At 39.2% G+C, this 21,490-nt stretch overlaps 1 protein-coding gene across 1 annotated transcript; it reads left to right on the top strand.

The window, feature by feature from the left end:
* Positions 1-19,642: 19,642 nt before the first annotated feature.
* Positions 19,643-20,964, top strand: LOC124517044 (phosphate carrier protein, mitochondrial-like). The gene has a single exon (XM_047086229.1). The coding sequence runs from the start codon at positions 19,690-19,692 to the stop codon at positions 20,683-20,685; it is 996 nt and encodes a 331-aa protein (XP_046942185.1). The 5' UTR covers positions 19,643-19,689; the 3' UTR covers positions 20,686-20,964.
* Positions 20,965-21,490: the final 526 nt, after the last annotated feature.

Raw genomic sequence — 21,490 nt, forward strand, 5'->3', positions numbered from 1 at the left:
ATAATACAATGCATATTTGTCAATTATTTTAGACAACTAGGCATGATAATTGGGATGGCTTTGAAGTCAGCTATCATATCATAAGAAAACGCTTTAAAGGTGATTCACTCCTGGCTGGTTGCAAGTCAAGGATTTTAACAATGAATACATTGGTTTCAAAGTAAGTAGATCTCTTCTGCTGTAGGGATGGGAACCAACATGAAGCCTCCAAAACCACTGCCATGGAGCAGTTTGGGCCGTTGCCTTCTGGTTCCTAGGCCACGCATTTTACTGGCCTTAAGCTTGCTGTTCAGGTCATTCCCCTCTCCCTTTCAAGGTGCCTGGAGGGCTGAGTGTGCAGTGAGAGTACAACAGGGAATCGAGTACCCTCTTCCCTCATCTACACAAATACCTTCCCAGCAAAAGACCTGACATCACACTTCAGACCTTTATGTGATTTGAAGTCACTGTGTTACAAGGGGCCCCATTAATTGCCAAACCCTCTAGTAAAACATTACCTCATTTAATCTTTTCCAAAGCCCTTGAAAGAGTATTCTATACTTATGTTTTTCACTTTCTTGCCACCTGTTTACTACAGCCTAGTGTTGGCTTCCACCACTGCACTTAAAATGATTTCCTCTGTATCACCCATGTCCTTCTTTTCCCAAATTTTGTGCATACATATTATTCTTTTTTTCGCTTGACAACCATTTTGCCTCCTTACCAATTTTTCTTCTCCCTTGACTTTGTACTAAGTGATTTTTCTTGTTCAATTTTTACCATTACTATTCTGTCTGCCAACAGTGGTTTTTATTCCACCACTCATTCTTTAAATGTTGGTATTCTTCAGGGTTCTATCATCAACCTACCCATATAGTCTCATCTACTTATTCTCCTTGAGCACTTTCAACATTCTTGTGGTTTTATTTTTATGCTTACACCTTGAAATCATTATTTCCGGCACAGGCATCTCCTACCAACCTGAGAATTGTATACCGAGTAGCTCCCTACCTTGATGATATATGAACACCCCAGCTGAGTATGACCCCAAATGAATTGTCTTTCCTCTAACACGTCACTTTAAAAAAAAAAGATTTTTTTTTGTTGGTAGCACCACTATCCATTTAGTTATCATAGCTAAATAAACAGTGTGTTCTGCAGGATTCTTGCTAGTGAGCAGAAAGATGTCAAATGTACAATAATGCTCCAAATACAGACCACCCCCCCTTGCTTCAAGCAAGAAATTCGTTCATCCTTGTTGTCTGTCTTTGCAATTATTCTCTCTAGGAGACTGTGGGTGGTGTTGTGATCAGTTCCTTCTCAACAGATCTGCAGACCCCATGGTCTGTTGTCTATTACATTAGCCCTGTTTTGCTCCACAGGTTGCTCTCACTCTGCTGCTCATCCCTTTAAACTTCTCTCTTTCTCTGCTGTCACCGCTGATATCCTTCAGACCTCTGGTCTACATGGGCCACTCCCTGAGCGGTGATCCCTCTATCCCACGGCAATAACTCATGCCCTGTGTTCTTCACCCTCTCTGGCCAGGATAACCACCTCACTGAGAGAGTTTATATATTTTTTAAAATTGTTGCTGGAGTTGTCTGGGAGTGGGAAGAGAGAATGTCTAGTTTAGGAGACAGTCATTTAGAGCCTCACGCTTTACCTACAGTTGTTGTTTGAGTCAAGGTTCCCAGTATACAGTGTGCTACTTTGGCTATTTGGACAGATTTTTTACCATCTCATAGTGATGTTCTCTCAGGGACTTCATTCATTCTTACTCTAAAATGGACCCCTACGGGACACACCAAGATCATAAAAAAATCATTAAGTCTATAATATGTCTGAGGTCAGGTGATTTTCCATAGAGCTCTTAAGCCCCATGGCAATCAGCAGATGTGGCCAACCAGCCACATTCCCACCTCTGTTCATGAGAGTCAGGAAGGTCCCCACCTTTGGAGACAGGAACAAATAGAGGGCTCATCTACCTAAATCACCACACAGTCTTATCTCTGTCCCAACAAAATATGGGTTTTACAGTTCTGAAATTGCAAGAGCTCTGAAAACGAAGAGTTTTCATAATCCACTTGACAATGAAACCTGACTTTGTCTTAATTCATCTGAGGTAAAACCTGAGTGAACTGAAATGAAGTTATCTTAATTTTTTAATCCCACTTGTTATGAATATTGATATATTTCACTGAAAAACTATTAACATGTCGGAGTGTGGTCCTTAGCGTAGGTCTCCCTGCTCATGTTCTATTGTACATGGTAGATACACCATATTATTTTTATTAAATCTGAAACTTTTTATAACCTTAAGCACTCTATTCATATGGATTTCCAATAAGGGGCTGTGATTATGCACTCTAATAACTATTTCTGATTTCTGGCTTTTGGCACCTTCTCAAGTCCTAACAATTTTTATCTTTATGTATGGAATCTATCTCTTTTGCTCTATTCCTGTTCTCATTAATTGAGGCAGAGAACAGGACTCCTGGTGGTATGAGATCAGCCTACCCTCTATTGTCCAGAGTAATCTAGCTTTGCCACAAACTCTGTGTCTCCACCTAGTAAAATAAAAGGTCCGCACTTGACTGAACCTACACTCTATGTATAAAGTATGATGCTGTATGATGCTGTGGAGTTGAGCAGTCCTCTCAACAAACTCCAGTTGTTTTGTTAAAGAATTTCTTCTAAATACATGCCCTTCTACTCCCAAGAAGAGGTTGGGAAACACAAGACGTGCTACTGTGTTACATGTCTACTGTTATTTTAGTGCCTGTAATAGGGTGTGTCTGATTGACTCACCCCCTTTTTGCACTGATCCTAATTCAGCTTTTCACTAACTCATTCCAGAACGACTGAAAGTTTTTAAACTGGCCTCTCTGCTTCTATTTAATCTCCCTTAGGTCCATCCTCTCATAGCCAGTGGACAGTACAAATTTAACCACACCACAGCTGGACTTCAAACTCTGAAGCATCTCTCCTCTTCCATTAGGTTGATGTCTCTCTAAGTTTTTAACAAGACATAGTAGGCTTTTGCTGATCTGGCTTCTGCCTATCTCTCTCTTCTCATTTCCTTCCTTATATTTTTTTTCCAGAAATTTAAAACTCTTTTTTCATTTTCTACACTGTAAGGTGTTTTTGATTCTACTCTCATACTTTTATTTCCTGCCGAAAGGATGAACTCTCACCACACTCAGTCTCCTGCTACCTATTGCCTCATAGTTGAAAACTTGAATAGGCATTATCTTCTTTATTTGATATTTTAATTTTTATTTTTTTTGTATCATGTTTTTACACTGTAGCTGTTAATATATAGTGTAATATTGGTTTCAGTGGTAGAATTTAGTGATTCATCACTTATGCATAACACCCGTTCTTATCACAAGTGCCCTTTTAATACCCATCACTCATTTAGCCTAACCCCCCCCCCAGCACCCCTCCATCAACCCTCAGCTTGTTCTCTATAGTTAAGAGTCTCTCATGGTTTGCTTCCCTCTCTCTTTTTTTCCCTTCACTGTGTTCATCTTTTTTGTTTCTTGAATTCTACATATGAGTGAAATCATATGGTATTTGTCTTTCTCTGACTGACTTATTTCACTTAGCATAGTACACTCTAGCTCCATCCATATCATTACAAGTGGCAAGATTTCATTCTTTTTGATGGATGAGTAATATTTCATTGTGTATATATACTGCATCTTCTTTATCCATTCATCAGTCAGTGGACCTTTGGGCTCTTTCCATGATTTGGCTATTGTTGATAATGTTGCTATAAACATTGGGGTGCATGTGCCCCCTTTGGATCAGTATGTTTGTATTCTCTGGGTAAATACCTAGTAGTGCAATTGCTGGGTCATAAGGTAGTTCTATTTTTAACTTTTTGAGGAAACTCCATACTGTTTTCCAGGGTGGCTGTACCAGTTTGCATTCCGACAAACAGTGTAAGAGGGTCCCCCATTCTCTGCAGCCTCACCAACATCTGTTGTTTCTGGTGGTGTTAATTTTACCATTCTGATAGGTGTGAGGTGGTGTCTCATCTTGGTATCTCATCTTTTCATGTGTTCGTTAGCCATCTGGAAGTCTTCTTTGAATAAGTGTCTATTCATGTCTTCTGCCCATTTCTTTACTAGGTTATTTGTTTTTTAGGTGTTGAATTTGAGAAGTTCTTTATAGATTTTGGATACTAACCATTTGTGAGAGATGTCACTTGCAAATATCATCTCCCATTCTATAGGTTGCCTTTTAGTTTTGTTGATCACTTCCTTCACTGTGCAGAAGCTTTTTATCTTCATGAGATCCCAATAGTTCATTTTTGCTTTTGTTTCCCTTGCTTCCAGAGATGTGTCTAGTAAGGAGTTGCTATGGCCAATGCCAAAGAGGTTGCTGCCTGTGTTCTCCTCTAGGATATTGATGGTTTCCTACCTTGCATTTAGGCCTTTCATCCATTTTGGGTTTATTTTTGTATATGGTTAAGAAAGTGGTCCAGTTTCATTCTTCTGCATGTTGCTGTCCGGTTTTCCCATTTGTTGAAGAGACTGTGTTTTTTCCATCGGATATTCTATCCTGCTTTGTTGAAGATTAGTTGGCCATGTAGTTGTGGGTCCATTTCTGAGTTTTGTATTCTGTTCCATTGATCTGAGTGTCTGTTTTTGTGCCAATAGCATACTCTCTTGCTGGGTACAGCTTTGTAATACAGCTTTAAGTCTGGAATTGTGGTGCCTCCAGCTTTGTTTTTCTTTTTCAAGATTGCTTTGGCTATTTAGGGGTCTTTTGTGGTTCCATACAAATTTTAAGATTGTTTGTTCTAGCTCTGTGAAAAATGCTGGTTGTATTTTAATAGGGATTGCATTAAATGTGTAGATTGCTTTGGGTAATATAAACATTGTAACAATGTTTGTTCTTCCAATCCATGAAAATGGAATATTTTCTATTTCTTTGTGTCATCTTCAATTTCTTTCACAGTATCCTGTAGTTTTCAGAGTACAGCTCTTTTTCCTCTTTGGTTAGGTTTATTCCTAGGTATCTTATGGTTTTTGGTGCAATTGTAAATGGGGTCACTTCCTTGATTTCTCTTTCTGCTGCTTCATTATTGATGTATAGAAATGCACCAGATCTCTGTATGTTAATTTTGTATAATGTGACTTTACTGAATTCGTGTAACAATTCTAGCAATTTTTTTAATGGAGTCTTTTGGGTTTCCTACTTAGAATATCATGTCATCTGCAAATAGTGAAGGTTTGACTTCTTCCTTGCCAATTTGAATGCCTTTTGTTCTTTTCATCCTCTGATTGCTGAGGCTAAGACTTCCAGTACTATATTAAATAGTGATGGTGAGAGTGGATATCCTTGTGGTGTTCCTGACTGTAGGAGAAAGGCTCTCAGTTTTTCCCCATTGAGGATGATATTAGCTGTGGGTCTTTCGTATATGGCCTTTTGATGTTTAGGTATGTTCCCTCTATCGCTACTTTGTTGGGGGTTTTTATCAAAAATGAATGCTGTAGTTTGTCAGATGCTTTTTCTGCATTTACTGAGAGGATCATATAGTTTTTATCCTTTATTTGATTAAGGTGGTATATCACATTGATTAATTTGCAAATATTGAGCCACCCCTGCAACCCAGGAATAAGTCCCACTTAATTGTGGTGAATAATTCTTTTACTGTACTATTGGATTCGATTTGCTAGTATCTTGTTGAGAATTTTTGCCTCCATGTTCATCCGGGATATTGGTCTGTAACTCTCCTTTTTAGTGGGGTCTTTGTCTGGTTTTGGATCCAAGGTAATGTTGGCACCTAATGAGTTTGGAAGTTGTCCTTCCACTTCTGCTTTTTGGAAGAGTTTGAAAAGAATAGGTATTAACTCTTTAAATGTTTGGTAGAATTCCCCTGGGAAGCCATGTGGCCCTGGACTTTTGTTTGTTGGGAGATTTTTGATAATTGATTCAATTTCTTGATTTGTTATCAGTCCATTTAAATTTTCTATTTCTTCTTTTTTCAGTTTTGTTAGTTTATTATATGTTTCTAGTAAGTTATCCATTTCTTCTAGATTGCCCAATTTATTGGCATATAATTCATCATAATATTCTCTTATAATTGTTTGTATTTCTATGGTGTTTGTTGTGATCTCTCTTTCATTTGTGATTTTATTTATTTGGGTCTTTTTTCTTTTTTTATAAGTCTGGCTAGGGGTTTATCAATTTTATTCTCTCAAAGAACTACGTCCTATTTTCATTAATCTGTTCTACTGTTTGTTTCTGTATCATCTATTTCTACTCTAATCTTTATTATGTCCCTTCTTCTTCTGGCTTTAGGCTTTATTTGCTATTCTTTTTCTATCTCCTCTGGGTGTAAGTTTAGGTCATGTGTTTGAGAGTTTTCTTGCTTCTTGAGGTAGCTCTTGATTGCTATATAGTTCTCTCGTATGACTTCTTTTGCTGCACCCCAAAGGCTTTTTACTATTGTGTTTTCATTTTCATTTGCTTCCATGTATTATTTTAAGTTTCTTTTTAAATTTCCTGTTTAACTCACTCATTCTTTAACCTCCATGTATTTGTGGTGTTTCCATTTTTTTTTTTGTGGTTGACTTCAAGTTTCGTAGTGTTGCGGTCAGAAAATATGCCTAGTTTGATCTCAAATATTTTGTATTTGTTGAGGTCTGATCTGTGACCCAGTATGTTATCTGTTCTGGAAAATGTTTCATATGAACTTGAAAAGAATGTGTATTCTGCTGCTGTAGGATGAAATGTTCTGAATTTATCTGTTAAGTCCATCTGGGCCAGTGTGTCATTCAAAGCCATTGTTACCTTATTGATTTTCTGCTTAGATGATCTGTCCATTGGTGTAAGCGGAGCATTAAAGTTCCCTACTATTATTGTATTATTATCAATGAGTTTCTTTATGTTTGTCATTAATTGATTTATATATTTGAGTTCCTCCAAGTTGGAGGCATAATTATTTGCCATTGTTAGATCTTCTTGTTAGCTAGACCCCTTTATTATGGTATAGTGCCCTTCTTCATCTCTTGTTACAGTCTTTGGTTTAAAATCTAGTTTGTCTGATGTAAGTATGGCTACTCCAGGTTTCTTTTGCTACCCATTAGCATCATAGATGGTTTTTCATCCCCTCACTTTCAGTCCATAGGTGTCTTTACATCTAAAGTGAGTCTCTTGTAGGCCACATAGAGATGGGTCTTTTTTTTTTTTTTTTTTTTTACCATTTTGATAACCTATGTTTTTTTGATTGGAGCAATTTAGTCCATTTGCATTCAGAGTGATTATTGATAGGTATGAGTTTAGTGCCATTGTAGTACTTTCAAAGTCATTGTTTCTGGAGATTTTCTCTGTTCCTTTCTAATATTTGTTGCTCTTGTCTGTCTTTCCCACTCAAAGAGTCCCTTTTAATATTTCTTGCATGGAGGGTTTAATAGTCATAGACTCCTTTAATTTTTGTTTTTGTGTTTTTTGGAACTCTTTATTTCTCCTTCTAATCTGAATGACAGCCTTGCTAAAGAAAGTATTCTTGGCTGCATATTTTTCCCATTCAGCACGTTGAATATATCATGCCACTCCCTCTGGCCTGCCAAGTTTCTGTGGATAGATCTGCCGGTAACCTTATTTGTCTTCCTTTATAGGTCAGGCGTTTCTTTTCCCTTGCTGCTTTCAGGATGTTTTCCTTATCTCTATATTTCGCAGATTTTACTATGATATGTCTTGGTGTTGGCCTGCTTTGGTTGATTTTGATGGGAGTTCTCTGTGCCTCATGGGTTTGGATGTCAGTTTCCTTCCATAGATTAGGGAAGTTTTCAGCTATAGTATTCTCAATTAAACCTTCTCCCTTTTCCCCCTTTCTTCTTCTGGGACCCCTAGGCATCATTTCCTTTAGAAATTCTTTTCATTCCTCCCAAAGTTAAGTACCCTTCCCCCTGTTTTCAGTGTCATATTGTAGGAACCTGTGCACAGAGTTGGCACCAGACTGTTATTGTAATTATTTGTTTAAATACATGCTCATGAAATCATATGAAAGCAGAGACTGTACTTAAAAAAATACTTATACCCCACAGTTCCTAGATCAATACTCAGTGGATAGTAACCCAACATAAAGTAAGCACTTTTAAAAGTGAATACAGCATAAGGCCATTGTTTTTATTTTATGGAGAAGGAAGCTGTGGCTCAAACAGATTAAGTAACTTGTTTAATGGGTGTTTTGTGTTGCTTCCCTCTGTGTGCTAGAAGCTGGAAGCCTAGAAACTACATTTCTTAGATATACTCGCTAAGAAGTATGGCTTCAGTTTAGGTTCTTTCAACAGGAGGCTCTCGCTTGGGATGGGAAGGCAGAAGGGGAGGGGAAGCTATTCTTTTGACTTTGGCAATAGCAGTGGCAGAACACTAATGCAGACTTCCATGAAACTTTTAGGGATGGCAGTGAGCAATGTGGGTTCCTGCAACAGGGGTAAGGTGGAAGGGGACCCTTGGCAGAAGCTTGGCTTGGGGGCTCTGGCAGGAGCTGTAGTTGTGCAGAGGTGAGTGGTACGGGCAATGGTGTCAGGCTTCCCACTGTTCTTGAGGGCTGGATAGTACCAGCTTCCCTCCCCTCTCTTCTGCTACTCTAGCCCTTTTAATAATTTTTAAACCTAATTTTTTCCTGCTTAAATGCTTACAATGGTTTTGCTTTTCCTCATTAAACTCTGATGATATAGTTTTGCTTAAAGTCATACAGTAATTAAGCGGTAAAGCAGTAATAGACATTAGCTGGACTGATTGCGAGGTCCATGTCCATAGCCTTTGAGCACAGTGCCTTCCTCTACTTGCAGGAGGAAACTGTCCTCTGGGAAGAATTCTTCTTTGTGTTCTTTGTAAGGAGACTTCGGTTTCAGTAAAGAGGTGAAAACATTATATTGTAAAAGGAAGGACCCTTCTTGCAGATGACAGCTTAATCTTCACATACATAAAGTCAGTCCTGTGTAGTTTTCTCATATTTTGGGGGGAAGAAAAGTTTACATGTTCTTTTGGGGAATCAACACAGAGCTGGTCTCTGGTGAATTACCAGGTGAAGACCTTCTCTGCCCAGCAAGAAAATCATATGAAAACAAATCAAGGTAAGTGAGCAACTTAGACATCTGATACGAGAAAGAACCTCAAATGGAATGTTTTTTACACATCAGCTTACACATGAATATGGCACTGCATTCACAGAGGCAAAGCCAAAGCCAAAGGCAAGGAGAAACCAGGCTGCACAACTTAAGAGGCCTCCCTTAATAGTCAGAGCAGAACTTTATCCACTCACCTCCAGGTAGATCAAAAAGGGAACTTAAGAGGGAATGTATAACACAATTAGTAGATGGTATAGTGAGTGCTTCTGAGCTGTTTTCTATGGTTGTAGCGTGTGTAAATGGGAGGGGATGGTGGTGACCTGAATTGGTTATCTAACTTGTCTTAGTTTCAATCTCCTTATTACAGAATGTATACCTTACCAGATTGTTTGGAAGAATAAAATGCTTAGTTGGTGTAGGCATATAGTAGATGCTTAATTAATTTGTCCACCTAGAGTCAGTTACAGTATTTGTTATTTCCTTATTGCCAAAGATTGTACTAACTGCTGTGAGCAAGACAGAGTATCTTCCATCTAAAAGCTGACATCTAGACTATACTGCTTCCATTTTTAAAAAACTACCTTTCCCATTCTTCTACAAAACTTTCTAGATCCTGAATTGTCTTAGATCCTTCAGCAAATTAAATATCAGTAGAATGGAGGAGAATCAGATTATGAGTTGTGATATCTAGTATAAAGGACCTTTAAAAGACACAAGAAAGAAGATATTAACAAGGGGGCCATTTGTCGCCTCTTTTCTAGAATTTGTAGAAAGCAAGCTGAGTGAATCATGAAATATGAGGATATGAGAAAAAAAGTTATCTTAAAAATTCTCAATTATTTTGTTTTACATGTGTCTTTACCTTGGAGTCTGTACGTGGGAGCATCTCCTGACACCAAGGATTGAAGTGATTTTTGTGGTATTCAAGAGGTATTTTGGAATACGGTGATGCCGGGCAGGTGCATTGAGAATTGCCTTTCTGGTGCACTGAGGCAGAGATTACAGCCGACATGTCTGAGTTGAACATGTTTCTTACTTTAGAGGGAAGTAGAGAAATCTTCCATTTTTCCAGGCAGGATGTTTTTGGTTTTCATACTTTGGCAAGAGTGAGCAGGTGTTTGCTGATGAACTGCCAAGCTGGATTACACTTAACTCCAAGTCCTTTCTTTTACTTATTATCAAATAGCATTTACTATGGTTTCCTTCACACTTCCAGGCTGCACTATATCACACATCCAATTTAACCTGATTCAGGGCAGCGAGAGGCCTGTTGGCACCCACTGTAGTGGAGGTTGCTATCAGCTTCTCATGTAAACGAGGACTTCCCCAAATTATGTCATTTAGAAGCTGGCTAGATATTAAGTTTTCCAATGTCTACATTTTACAGAAAATGAAACATGTCTACAGAGTTAAGGGGCTAGCCTATTCCTTTGTTTTATATTTGAATTGGTTATGCATTTGAAGAAATTTAGATACAGCTAGCTACCCTTTAGGTAGGCATAAGAAAATGGAATTATTTTTATTCTCCATTAAACACTGGCTTTCAGGAAGTATGTATGAAATCCATAAATCTCTGCTTCTGTGGATATCAAAACTGAGCCCTAGCATCACCAAAATTGCACATCTTGGTGTTTTTGTTTTTTGTTTTTAAGTTCACTTATTTTGAGAGAGAAAGCATGAGTGGGGAGAGGCAGAGAAAGAGGGAGAGAGAGAATCCCAAGCAGGCTTGCGCTGACAGTGCATGTGGGACTCCATTCGGAGCTTGATATGAGGCTTGACATGGGGCTAGATCCCATGAACCATGAGATCATGACCTGAGTCGAAATATAGAGTCTGATGCTTAACCGAATGAGCCACCCAGGTGCCCCATCTCATTGTTTTTTAAACTGCCTGTGAAGATCGTATCTCTAATATCTTAGAATGATAATTTTGTAAAATTATTTATAAAATATATTAATAAAAATTAAATAAGAAAATGCAAAGACATACAAAACACAAATTTAAAAATGATGTTAAATTCAACAAATGTAAAATTGATCTGTCAAACTGTATAAAGGTTTCTAAAGATGTCCCCTCAATTTCTCTACTTGCCATGGGCCAGTGACAGTTTGCAGGTTGATGTTCTCCTGTGGGTCACACTGGGAATAGCACTATGCAACTAGTTCTGTCCCTCAGCTTTTATCTGGTTGTGCAGACCAGATCAGCAATCGCATGTCTGCGATTCTGTTCCTTCTTGGTTTATATTAACCTCATAGCTCTAGCCATCCCAAGCATCCTAGAGAGCAGTGCTTCCCAATAGAAATACATCAGGCAGGCCACATATATAATTTTAAATTAAGGTGGCCACATTGAAAAACAGAAATGGCTAAAAAAATAATATGTTTTATTTGAGCTGACATGTCCAAACTATTAGCATTTCAACATGTAATCAATATAAAATATTATTGAGATGTTTTACATTCTTTCTCTCATAGTAAGTCTTGGAAATTTGGTGTGCAGATTTGCTTACCGCACATTTCAATCTGGACTAGCCACACTGTAAGAGCTCAATAGCCACATGTGACTAGTGGCCGCCATACGGAACAGTAAAGCCATAGGCCTTCCTCTGAGCTGTCCTCAAGCAAGTAAGACACATCTAAAACATCATCTTGGAAGAAACTACCTCCCTGAAAAGGAAATGCCAAACTCTTTTGGGGGGATACGAAGTTATGCCGGACACATTTAGGAGACATCCATGGCAAACAACCCACGCTTTTCCTCGTCTGTCTGTGGTAAAGCCATCTTGAAGTAGCTTCAGCTCAGCATTTCTGGAATCTCAGTTTTAAATATTCTGATTTCTTGTCTAGGATTTTTCAGCTCTGTTATAGTCAGCCTCTCTGGGCCATATTCCAAGTCAGGATCAGAGTTTGTCTCTTACATGTCTCACAGTTATTTGAAAGTCATAAAAGATTTTCAGAGATATTAGTGTATTTTTAAAGTATTCTTGTGGGCTTGGTCTTACCTTTGGTCTTCTCCCTCCTTCAGGTTTGCTCTACAGGGATGATGTCCTTAAAAATCTGCCACTTCCATATTGATTGTTGTTGTTGTTCTGGAAAAATAATGACCAAGCTGTCTGATCCGGCTGTGAATTATGTGGGAGAAAATCTCTGCTGCCCAGTGGAAATGCATTCACGTGCATTTCATCTCCTTAATGACATTCACAGTGACAGTTTCAGCTCAGTCCCTCATCATCAATCCTCTTGACTCTGTTTCAAGTTATGTCCATGGGGGCAGAGGATAGGAAAATACCTCTAATCACTCATTCATAACATTTTGAGAGCCAAATATTTATAGTTAACCTGTTAGCTTTTTCTTTACAGTAAGACATAAACAACCATGAAGTGAGCTCTACATTCTTCCAATTTAGTTACATTCTGGAGGGAAAAAAAAGATCCAAATTATATTTGGTCAGAGAAAGATGATGGGTTAGATGATCCACCTTTATTTCATGAGCTCTGAGCAGAGAGCAAGGTGCTGTGTACGATAGCTGGATTTTCTATATCCTGTCTCTCCAACCTTAGTCTATCTTGAATATATCTCTGGATCATATTGTCATAAGGGGGTCTTTAGAAGAAGATGAATTTTGCCAATGCTAAATCTAGGGTGCTTAATAAAAGGATTTAAGTTTTATAAGAATGTAGTCAAAGTGAGAGTTTCAGCGCAAGACAGTTGTGAACATGAAGAACTCAGGGAAAAATGAAGTCTCAGTCTGTTAAGGAAGGCCAAAGTTTGAACATGGGACACCAAGAGCCCAGACTAAGTATAAAGGCTAGAGGAGGATGCGAGTCTCGGGTGGGGAATAAGGAAGGTAAAAGTGTGGTCTTAGGTGATTGCCACAGACACTGGTAGGTGTTGTGCTTCACCTTTATGAAGGATGGTGTCTAGTGCAAGGACAGGGCTACCGACTCAAAGGGCCAAGAACCTGAGGCAGGCCTGGTATCATTCCTACATGAGCCTTCTGTCTAGGCAAAGTGGAGTCAAAGTCTCCTGGGACTCTGATGGTAGCTTCTGGTTTTAGTGGAGTGTTACCAAGGTTAGAGAGAAGATCCTAGGATTACTCCTCCATCCAGCACCGTTCAATGCATCAGAGAGAGATTGATAGTGACATGGTGTCCTTTGAAATATGGTATTTACAACCCCCCATTTTAGGGAGATATGTGGCAGGGGAAGATGCAGCAGGAAGTGAGAAGGTTCTGTTTATCTACATGACGTAGGATACTTAGAGAAGGAATTTTGTGGCATTATGTTAAGGGTTTCATTTTATTAGATGGGGAAAAAGGGAATTATTGTTAAAAGCAAACTATAAGTCATTGTTCTTGGTATCGTTGGCACGCATATTGCTAGGGCTATGAGAAGCGATAAAATATAAGTAACAAAGACCCAGCTTTAAGAAACTTACAGGTAAGAAGGGGGGACAAGTACATATAAACATCTGCACATCTTCTGGAGTAGGTACGATGATAAAAATACCCACGAGACAGGTGATGGTCATTATTTTACTTGTGGTAGGAAGTGACACTGGAGCATCATGGTCAAGGGGCATGTGTGAACCAGCCTGCTGTGTTAGGAAATACCGCATAGTGTATTGGTGCTAGAGTGGAGAAAGCAAGGCGTGGAGAATGGTGAGATATTACTTCCAAATTATCTCAACCCTACCTTCTGTTTATCTCCAATGGCACCGTTGTAAGATGCCATTACATTGCCATTGTAAGAATGGCACCATGAAGGTATTCTTTACTGTTACATGTACTATTCCAGTAACTGGTGTTTGGGTATCTAGAGGCAGAGAGGCATACCTTGGAGATATTAGGCATTTGGTTCCAGACCATCTCAATAGAAGCAAATGTCACAGCATAGTGAGTCAAATGAATGTTCTGGTTTCCCAGTGCATCTAAAAATTATGTTTACACTACACTGTAGTCTAGTAAGTGCCTTATGTCTAAAAAAGTACATACTTTCATTAACAAATATTGCTAAAAAGTGCTCACCATCATCAGAGCTTTTGCGAGTCGTAATTACTGATTGCAGATCACTGTAGCCAATATAGTAATAATGAAAAAAATTGAAATACTGTGAGAGTCACCAAATTCTCTTTGACACAAGAGACACGAAGTGAACAAATGGTGTTGGAACAATGAGGCTGGTAGTCTTGCTTGACGCAGGGTTGCCACAAACGTTTAATTTGTAAAGAACACGGTACCTGCTATTGTTTTATAGAACTTTATTTTATTGTGCTTTGCTAGTCTCTGGATTTTGTGTACAAAGTACCTGTGGCTTTTGCAAATCTTCAGTAGGGTTTGCAAGGGTGGTCATTTAGGATTGGCCTGGGCTGCGGCTCCTCGCTTGCCCCTGAACTATTTCTACACATCAATTTATCCTTGTCTAAACTGACCAGAAGAGAAATGAGGAAGACAGAGGCATGTGAAAGGAAAACCAAAAAGAAAATCAGTATGTATGCTATTTTTGGCACTTTCAGAAGGTTAATAACCCAAGAGATATGTTTATAATCTCAATAATAATAATAATAATAATAATAATAATAATAAAGATTGAACAGACTTCTGTATTCTATCCTCAATACCCCTAAAATCTGGATGCAAGTTTGTCTCTCTGAGTGCATGTTTATCTGAGAAAGGACCAAGAAAGTGTAGAAAGTGTAAAAAACCATCATCTCCCACAGATCCCTCAGGGCCCACATAATAGATGTTGCTGAGATTTGAAAAATGCCATGCATCTGCCATTTAAAAGTCACATCTAAATATACTTGCTACCTTCTAAGTAATCTTTTATTTTTAATTGTAATATTATTTATGAGTTTTTACTCACTAGGAATTCTGTGTTGCTTGAAAAGCGTTGGTATGAAACACAATACATCAGGAGAAAGACATGTGCGGATGAAATATGGTCCTGAATGTCATCATTCCGGTGATGTATATTAGAATAGGAATGGAAGAGCGAAGTTGAGGGATGAGTCTGTGTGCTGTGCATTCTTGAATAATCCCCATGAAAACTGTAATAGAATTATTATCCGTGTTTAGCATCATGTAGTCAGAAAGTATTTGCCTGCAGAGGGAACCATTTTGCAAGGTAACTAGGTACGTACCCCACCAACACACTGGGCCACATCCATTTTAAAGGACGAAAACCAAACAAAGCATGAGGGAAAAAAATCAAATACATTGAGTTTGAATAAAAGCAATCCAAATCCCATCTTTATAACTCAAGTAATTTCTGACTACCTAGATTTGATGGGCTGGTAGGGATAGGTTGTGTGTGCAGTACTAGTCGTTTAGAAAATTCTGTAGGTGAAGTTGAATTCTTAGCTCTGAGAAAGCTGGCTATAATGTTTCTGTAATTATGCAGTGGATTTCTCACACATCTTCGTATTCATAATTACCTGGTATTTAACTTCCAATAATGACATTATTAAATCTGAGGTGACAGCCCTTCACTTGTGACATTTAATTTGCTTTTCAATTTTCCTCTCTTCTTGGTCCTTTAAATGGTTCTTAAAGGCAAACAACTGAGGAGGAACTGTCAATACCTCAGAACATCAGCCATGATGATTTTTCTTGATAAATATCTTCCAAATAAATCTCCAAATCTAAGTTTCAGTGAATGCCTTCATAGGCAATATACAGTTATTTCGAAATAGCACAAAATAACAGTGCTCTTTCTCTGAGTTGTCTAAGAGAGAGTGCTTTTAGGGTACGCTTGCAGCTGGTCATGCCAAAGGCCATTATTTACACAGCAAATGTCCTTGCTTTCTGCTCTTTCCTGATGGTAAAGCCACAAAAGTTTACCATTTTCCATGAAGGTGAGCTGAAGAGCAAATCTCATGTACTTATTTACTTTACCACAGATAAATCTTTTCTTCTGGCTCTTTTGCACACACTTAACAATTAAGAATGCCCACAATTATTTTTCAAATCATGAAAATATATTTCTTATGTTTATTTATTTATTTTGAGAGAAAGAGAGAGGCAGAGAGAGAATCCCATGCAGGCTCTGCACCATCAGCACAGAACCTGATGTGGGGCTCGATCTCATGAACCATGAGATTATAACCTGAGCCCAGATCAAGCATCGGACCCTTAACTGATTGAACCGTCGATGTACCCTAAATACTGAAAATATTTTTTTAAGAACTGTATAAAATGAGTATGGGAACATAATTTGTGAGACTTTGGGGACTTGCAAAGTGGGAAATTTTATTTGGGAAGTCATTAAATTCTAGTGAAATCAAAGCTGGATATAGAAACAAATATATTTCATGATTTTATGAAATGTATAAAATACTCAGTGGTAAACATTATTGATGAGCACCCAGGTAATATCTTTTGCACAAACAATAACCCTCTGTGATGCCCTCTAGAAGTTTTCTTTCTGCCAGGAAAGTTGTAAATGTTCATGCAGTTGGCACCATTCCTTTAATTAGCATATTGTTCAATGTGTCTTTATAAGCCACTTATCTCCTATTGTACAGAACTCATTTTAAGGTGGAAGAAGGAGAATGTTACTTTGGGGACTCAATGCCAATGACTTTTTATTTTTCTACTGGTTAATATAATAGAATATTGTTGTTGAAAGGACAATTAGAGGGCATGCTCCTCATATCAAACATAATGTAGGGATCCAGTTTGCATTATTAACTCCTAGCTCACTTGGCTTCCAGGAAATCACCCTCTCTTCATTTTCTCCCCTCTTTCTGACCAGTCTGTCCTGTGATAGAGGCTGCTCCCTTTCCCTTACGGCCTACGCACACTGCATCAGGTCATGTGCCCCAGCAAACCTTCAACTGTCAACATGGGAGCTTTCTCTGGCTACGGGAACCCACTCAGACCACAATCATGGGAGGCTCCAAGTATCACAGAAAACGCCTCCTGGGAGCCGCTCCCACTTAAGACAGATGGCAGCTGGTATCTACATATCCTAGTTTCCTTTGTTTTTGGAAGGATACTTTGAGGCATGCATTCTCCATTGGTCTACAGAGTTCTCCAAGGGAATTAAGCTCCAGTTGTGCATGATGACAAACTTGCTTGATAATGCACGCTTTCCTGACTGCCTCTCCTCTGTCTTATGTTCTGATTCCACTATCATGTTTCCCGGGGTCACCTTCCAAATAAACTATTATATTCAAATACCTTCTTCAGGGTCTACTTTTGGGGAAACTCAAAGTAAGATACTTCTCTGTCGCTTTTTCTTGATCCTTATTTTCTGGACATCAAAATGTTAAAATAAGGTGAGGGCTTAGTCCTTGGAGCACTTCTCTTAACTAAACTTATTTCCTAGAAGAATTAATCCAAACCTAAGATTTCAAATATCATCCAAAATAATGCCTCAAGCTTTGCCTTCTTTTCAGAACCGGAACTATTTTTTAAAAACTTATTTAAATTCAAGTTAGTTAACATACACTGAGTGTAGTATTGATTTCAGGAGTAGAATTAAGTGATTCATCACTTACAAATAACACCCAGGGCTCATCCCAACAAGTGCCCTCCTTAATGTCCATCATCCATTTAGCCCGTCCCCCCTCCCCTCCTTCCCCCCCCCCCCCCCCCCAGTTTACATTTCCCAAACTAAACTCTTGAATTTCTTCTTCAAGTGATTGGGAACTGAATATCCTATGTGATATTTAGGTTTTTATGTTGAATACATTGGTCCTAGATTTGTCGTAGGAGACATCTTAAAATATTTAAAGAAAATATGGGGCGCCTGGATGGATCAGTCGGTTAAGCATCCGACTTCGGCTCAGGTCATGATCTCGTGGTCCGTGAGTTCGAGCCCCGTGTCGGACTCTGTGCTGACAGCTCAGATCCTAGAGCCTGTTTCAGATTCTGTGTCTCCCTCTCTCTGACCCTCCCCCGTTCATGCTGTCTCTCCCTGTCTCAAAAATAAATAGACGTTAAAAAAAATTAAAAAAAAAAAAAAGAAAATAGACATGCCTCTTCCTCTAGTGTTCTCTAGGCTCCAGGTTCAATAAACCTACTTCACTCAGATGTCCTCACATAACAGCTTTCTTAGGTTTGTCACATTCTTCTCTGTAAATATTCAAGTTTTTTTGTTCCTCTCAAAATATAAAAACTAAAATTAAGTCTGACAATTCTAATATGGTATAGCAAATAAGGAATATTTCTCTCCTTTCTTCCCTCTCTCTGACACACACACACACACACACACACACACACACACACACACACACACTTTATCAGGTTATATGCATCTCTTGCAAGTTCTTGTATTGAACTTCTTTGTACATGTCAGCAGTGTTATTGTTTTGTTGTTTTTCATACAACTGGACAATCATAACTAGAAAAAACCCAACACATCTTGACAGATTTTCACAGAGCAGTCTGGATTTTAAAATGTAATTTTAAGATACTTTCTAAATTCAGGAAAGGCATTGTGAGAGGATCACAAGAGCAGTATCAAGCTATATGAAGACAAAGAATGCTGTGGTATGTATTTTGAGTAGTTTTTTTCTTTGTGCCATTTGTCTCCATGGCCCATTGGCCTGTTCAACGTTTATGTGGGGGAATCTGCTAGTCTGAGTGAGGTGTGAAATTTCAAAGAAAACAGAGACTACTTTTTTGTTGTTAGAATGGAGAAACTCTTTATTCCCCTGTCAACTAGACTTAGGTAAGCAACAATTGTTCCTTTTACTTAAGAAGATGGATTTATTTGGGTTTGGGAATTGTCAGGCTTTAACAGAGGAAAGTTAATTCAGTCCTACTGAGAGAATAAGAGATATAAGGAAGACATGCCATTAAGTACAGATAACCATGTTGTTAGATCAGCCACTTTCCAGTGTTAGTGAAAACAATAATAATATTGGGTTTTTATACATGTACAGCATTTATAGTTTTCTTTTTTTTTTTTTAAATTTTTTTTTTCAACGTTTATTTATTTTTGGGACAGAGAGAGAGACAGAGCATGAACGGGGGAGGGCCAGAGGGAGAGGGAGACACAGAATGGGAAACAGGCTCCAGGCTCTGAGCCATCAGCCCAGAGCCCGACGCGGGGCTCGAACTCACGGACCGCGAGATCGTGACCTGGCTGATGTCGGGACGCTTAACCGACTGCGCCACCCAGGCGCCCCATTATTTATAGTTTTCAAAGCACTTTCGCATACTATCTCTTCCCTCCCTTCCTTCCTTCCTTCCTCTTTCCCCTCTTTCCTCTCTCTCTCCCTTGCTTCCTTTCTTCCTTCTTCTCAAGTGCTTAACATGTGCAAGGAGCTGTGCTGGAAACAAAATAATAAGATATTCTCCTAACTACCAGGGGAAGAAAATACATATTACAAAGACCGCCTTTATTACAGCCCTGATGACATGGCAGTGTGAGCATTAGCTCACTCATAAGGTGACTGCTGTAAACTCCTTGAGAACTCACCCATGTACACAACAAAGCTGTTTTCTTGACATCTCCCTGCAAGTCAATAGGTATATAGACAATCCAAAGTGCCTTTCAGATATAAACCAGTTATTCCTCGAGATCTAAGGGCCAGGAGGACGTTCGGCCTCTGTGAGCCGCAGCCTTTCCGAAGGAGCGGTTGTGTGTTCGCCATCTTAGGAAGAAGATGTTCTCGTCTGTGGCGCATCTGGCGCGGGCAAACCCCTTCAACGCGCCCCACCTGCAGCTGGTACACGACGGCCTCGCGGGCCCCCGCAGCGGCCCCGCGGGGCCTCCGGGTCCGCCCCGCCGCTCCCGCAATCTGGCAGCAGCCGCTGTGGAAGAGTACAGTTGCGAATATGGCTCCATGAAGTTTTATGCACCGTGTGGCTTTGGTGGGGTCTTAAGTTGTGGTCTGACACACACTGCTGTCGTTCCTCTGGATTTAGTGAAATGCCGTATGCGGGTGGACCCCCAAAAGTACAAGGGAATATTTAATGGATTCTCAGTTACGCTGAAAGAGGATGGTGTTCGTGGTTTGGCTAAAGGATGGGCTCCGACTTTCATTGGCTACTCTATGCAGGGGCTCTGCAAGTTTGGCTTTTATGAAGTTTTCAAAGTCTTGTATAGCAACATGCTTGGAGAGGAGAATGCCTATCTCTGGCGCACATCACTGTATTTGGCTGCCTCTGCCAGCGCTGAATTCTTTGCTGACATTGCCCTGGCTCCTATGGAAGCTGCTAACGTTCGAATTCAAACCCAACCAGGTTATGCCAACACTTTGAGGGATGCAGCTCCCAAAATGTATAAAGAAGAAGGTTTAAAAGCATTCTACAAGGGAGTTGCTCCTCTCTGGATGAGACAGATACCATACACCATGATGAAATTTGCGTGCTTTGAACGTACTGTTGAAGCATTGTACAAGTTTGTGGTTCCCAAGCCCCGAAGTGAATGTTCAAAGCCAGAGCAACTGGTTGTAACATTTGTGGCAGGTTACATAGCTGGAGTCTTCTGTGCAATTGTTTCTCACCCTGCTGATTCTGTGGTATCTGTGTTGAATAAAGAGAAAGGTAGCAGTGCTTCTCAAGTCCTCCAGAGACTTGGATTTAAAGGTGTATGGAAGGGACTCTTTGCCCGTATCATCATGATTGGCACTCTGACTGCGCTACAGTGGTTCATCTAGGACTCTGTGAAGGTCTACTTCAGGCTCCCTCGCCCTCCTCCACCTGAGATGCCAGAGTCTCTGAAGAAGAAGCTCGGGTTAACTCAGTAGATCGATCAAAGCAAATGTGGACGGGATCTGCTTGTTGATCAGTGTTGAGGAAAGTGCAAGAGAAACTTTTATATATTTGACAGTGTAGGAAATTGTCTCTTCCTGATAGAATTACTGTAGTACTCTTGCCTAAGGCGAGAGTTTCAAACTTACTGTTGAAATAAACCCAGCTGTTCATGAAAAAAAAAACAAAAACAAAAACGAGTTATTCCTCAACTGTCTAACAGAAAATGACTGAAAGCAATGATCCTCATCACAATTAAAATCAGAAAGATGGTATAAAAACTAAACTCCAAACACACAATACAGAAGCTCACCTCAGCATTCCAGGGATTGAAACTGATGTTTTAGGCAAAATTCAATTCTCAATGAGAATTCAGTTAGAAGAGACTCTATCTCAATGCTTACCATGAAGATAGTTGCCCAACGTGGAATAAGACTAGCAATGAGAAATTGGTTTGTAAAATTAGCTTTGTAAGGCAAAGAGTTTTAATATGATGATATTGACAGAATATGAGAGTTGGTTATAAGTTCAAAGGGCGCTAAAATTACTAATGATGTCTGAACTTTTTAAAATCTGTGCAATTCACTGACTCCAGTCCTATGATGTGGCCAGCTGAAAATCGAGCTTTCACCATTATTAATTTTTAAAAACTGCAGAAGAATAAGATAATAACTTTTTCATGTATATTTGAGGACTTTAACATTGAGATGG

Source organism: Lynx rufus, unplaced genomic scaffold, assembly GCF_022079265.1.
Source record: "Lynx rufus isolate CCGP_SWC_20201006 ecotype Redwood Valley unplaced genomic scaffold, mLynRuf1.p SCAF_20, whole genome shotgun sequence".
NCBI classification, from domain to species: Eukaryota; Metazoa; Chordata; class Mammalia; order Carnivora; family Felidae; genus Lynx; species Lynx rufus.

Bases quoted from the DNA above. Each gene is read 5' to 3' on its own strand.
- LOC124517044 (XM_047086229.1), top strand. From the start codon at position 19,690: ATGTTCTCGTCTGTGGCGCATCTGGCGCGGGCAAACCCCTTCAACGCG.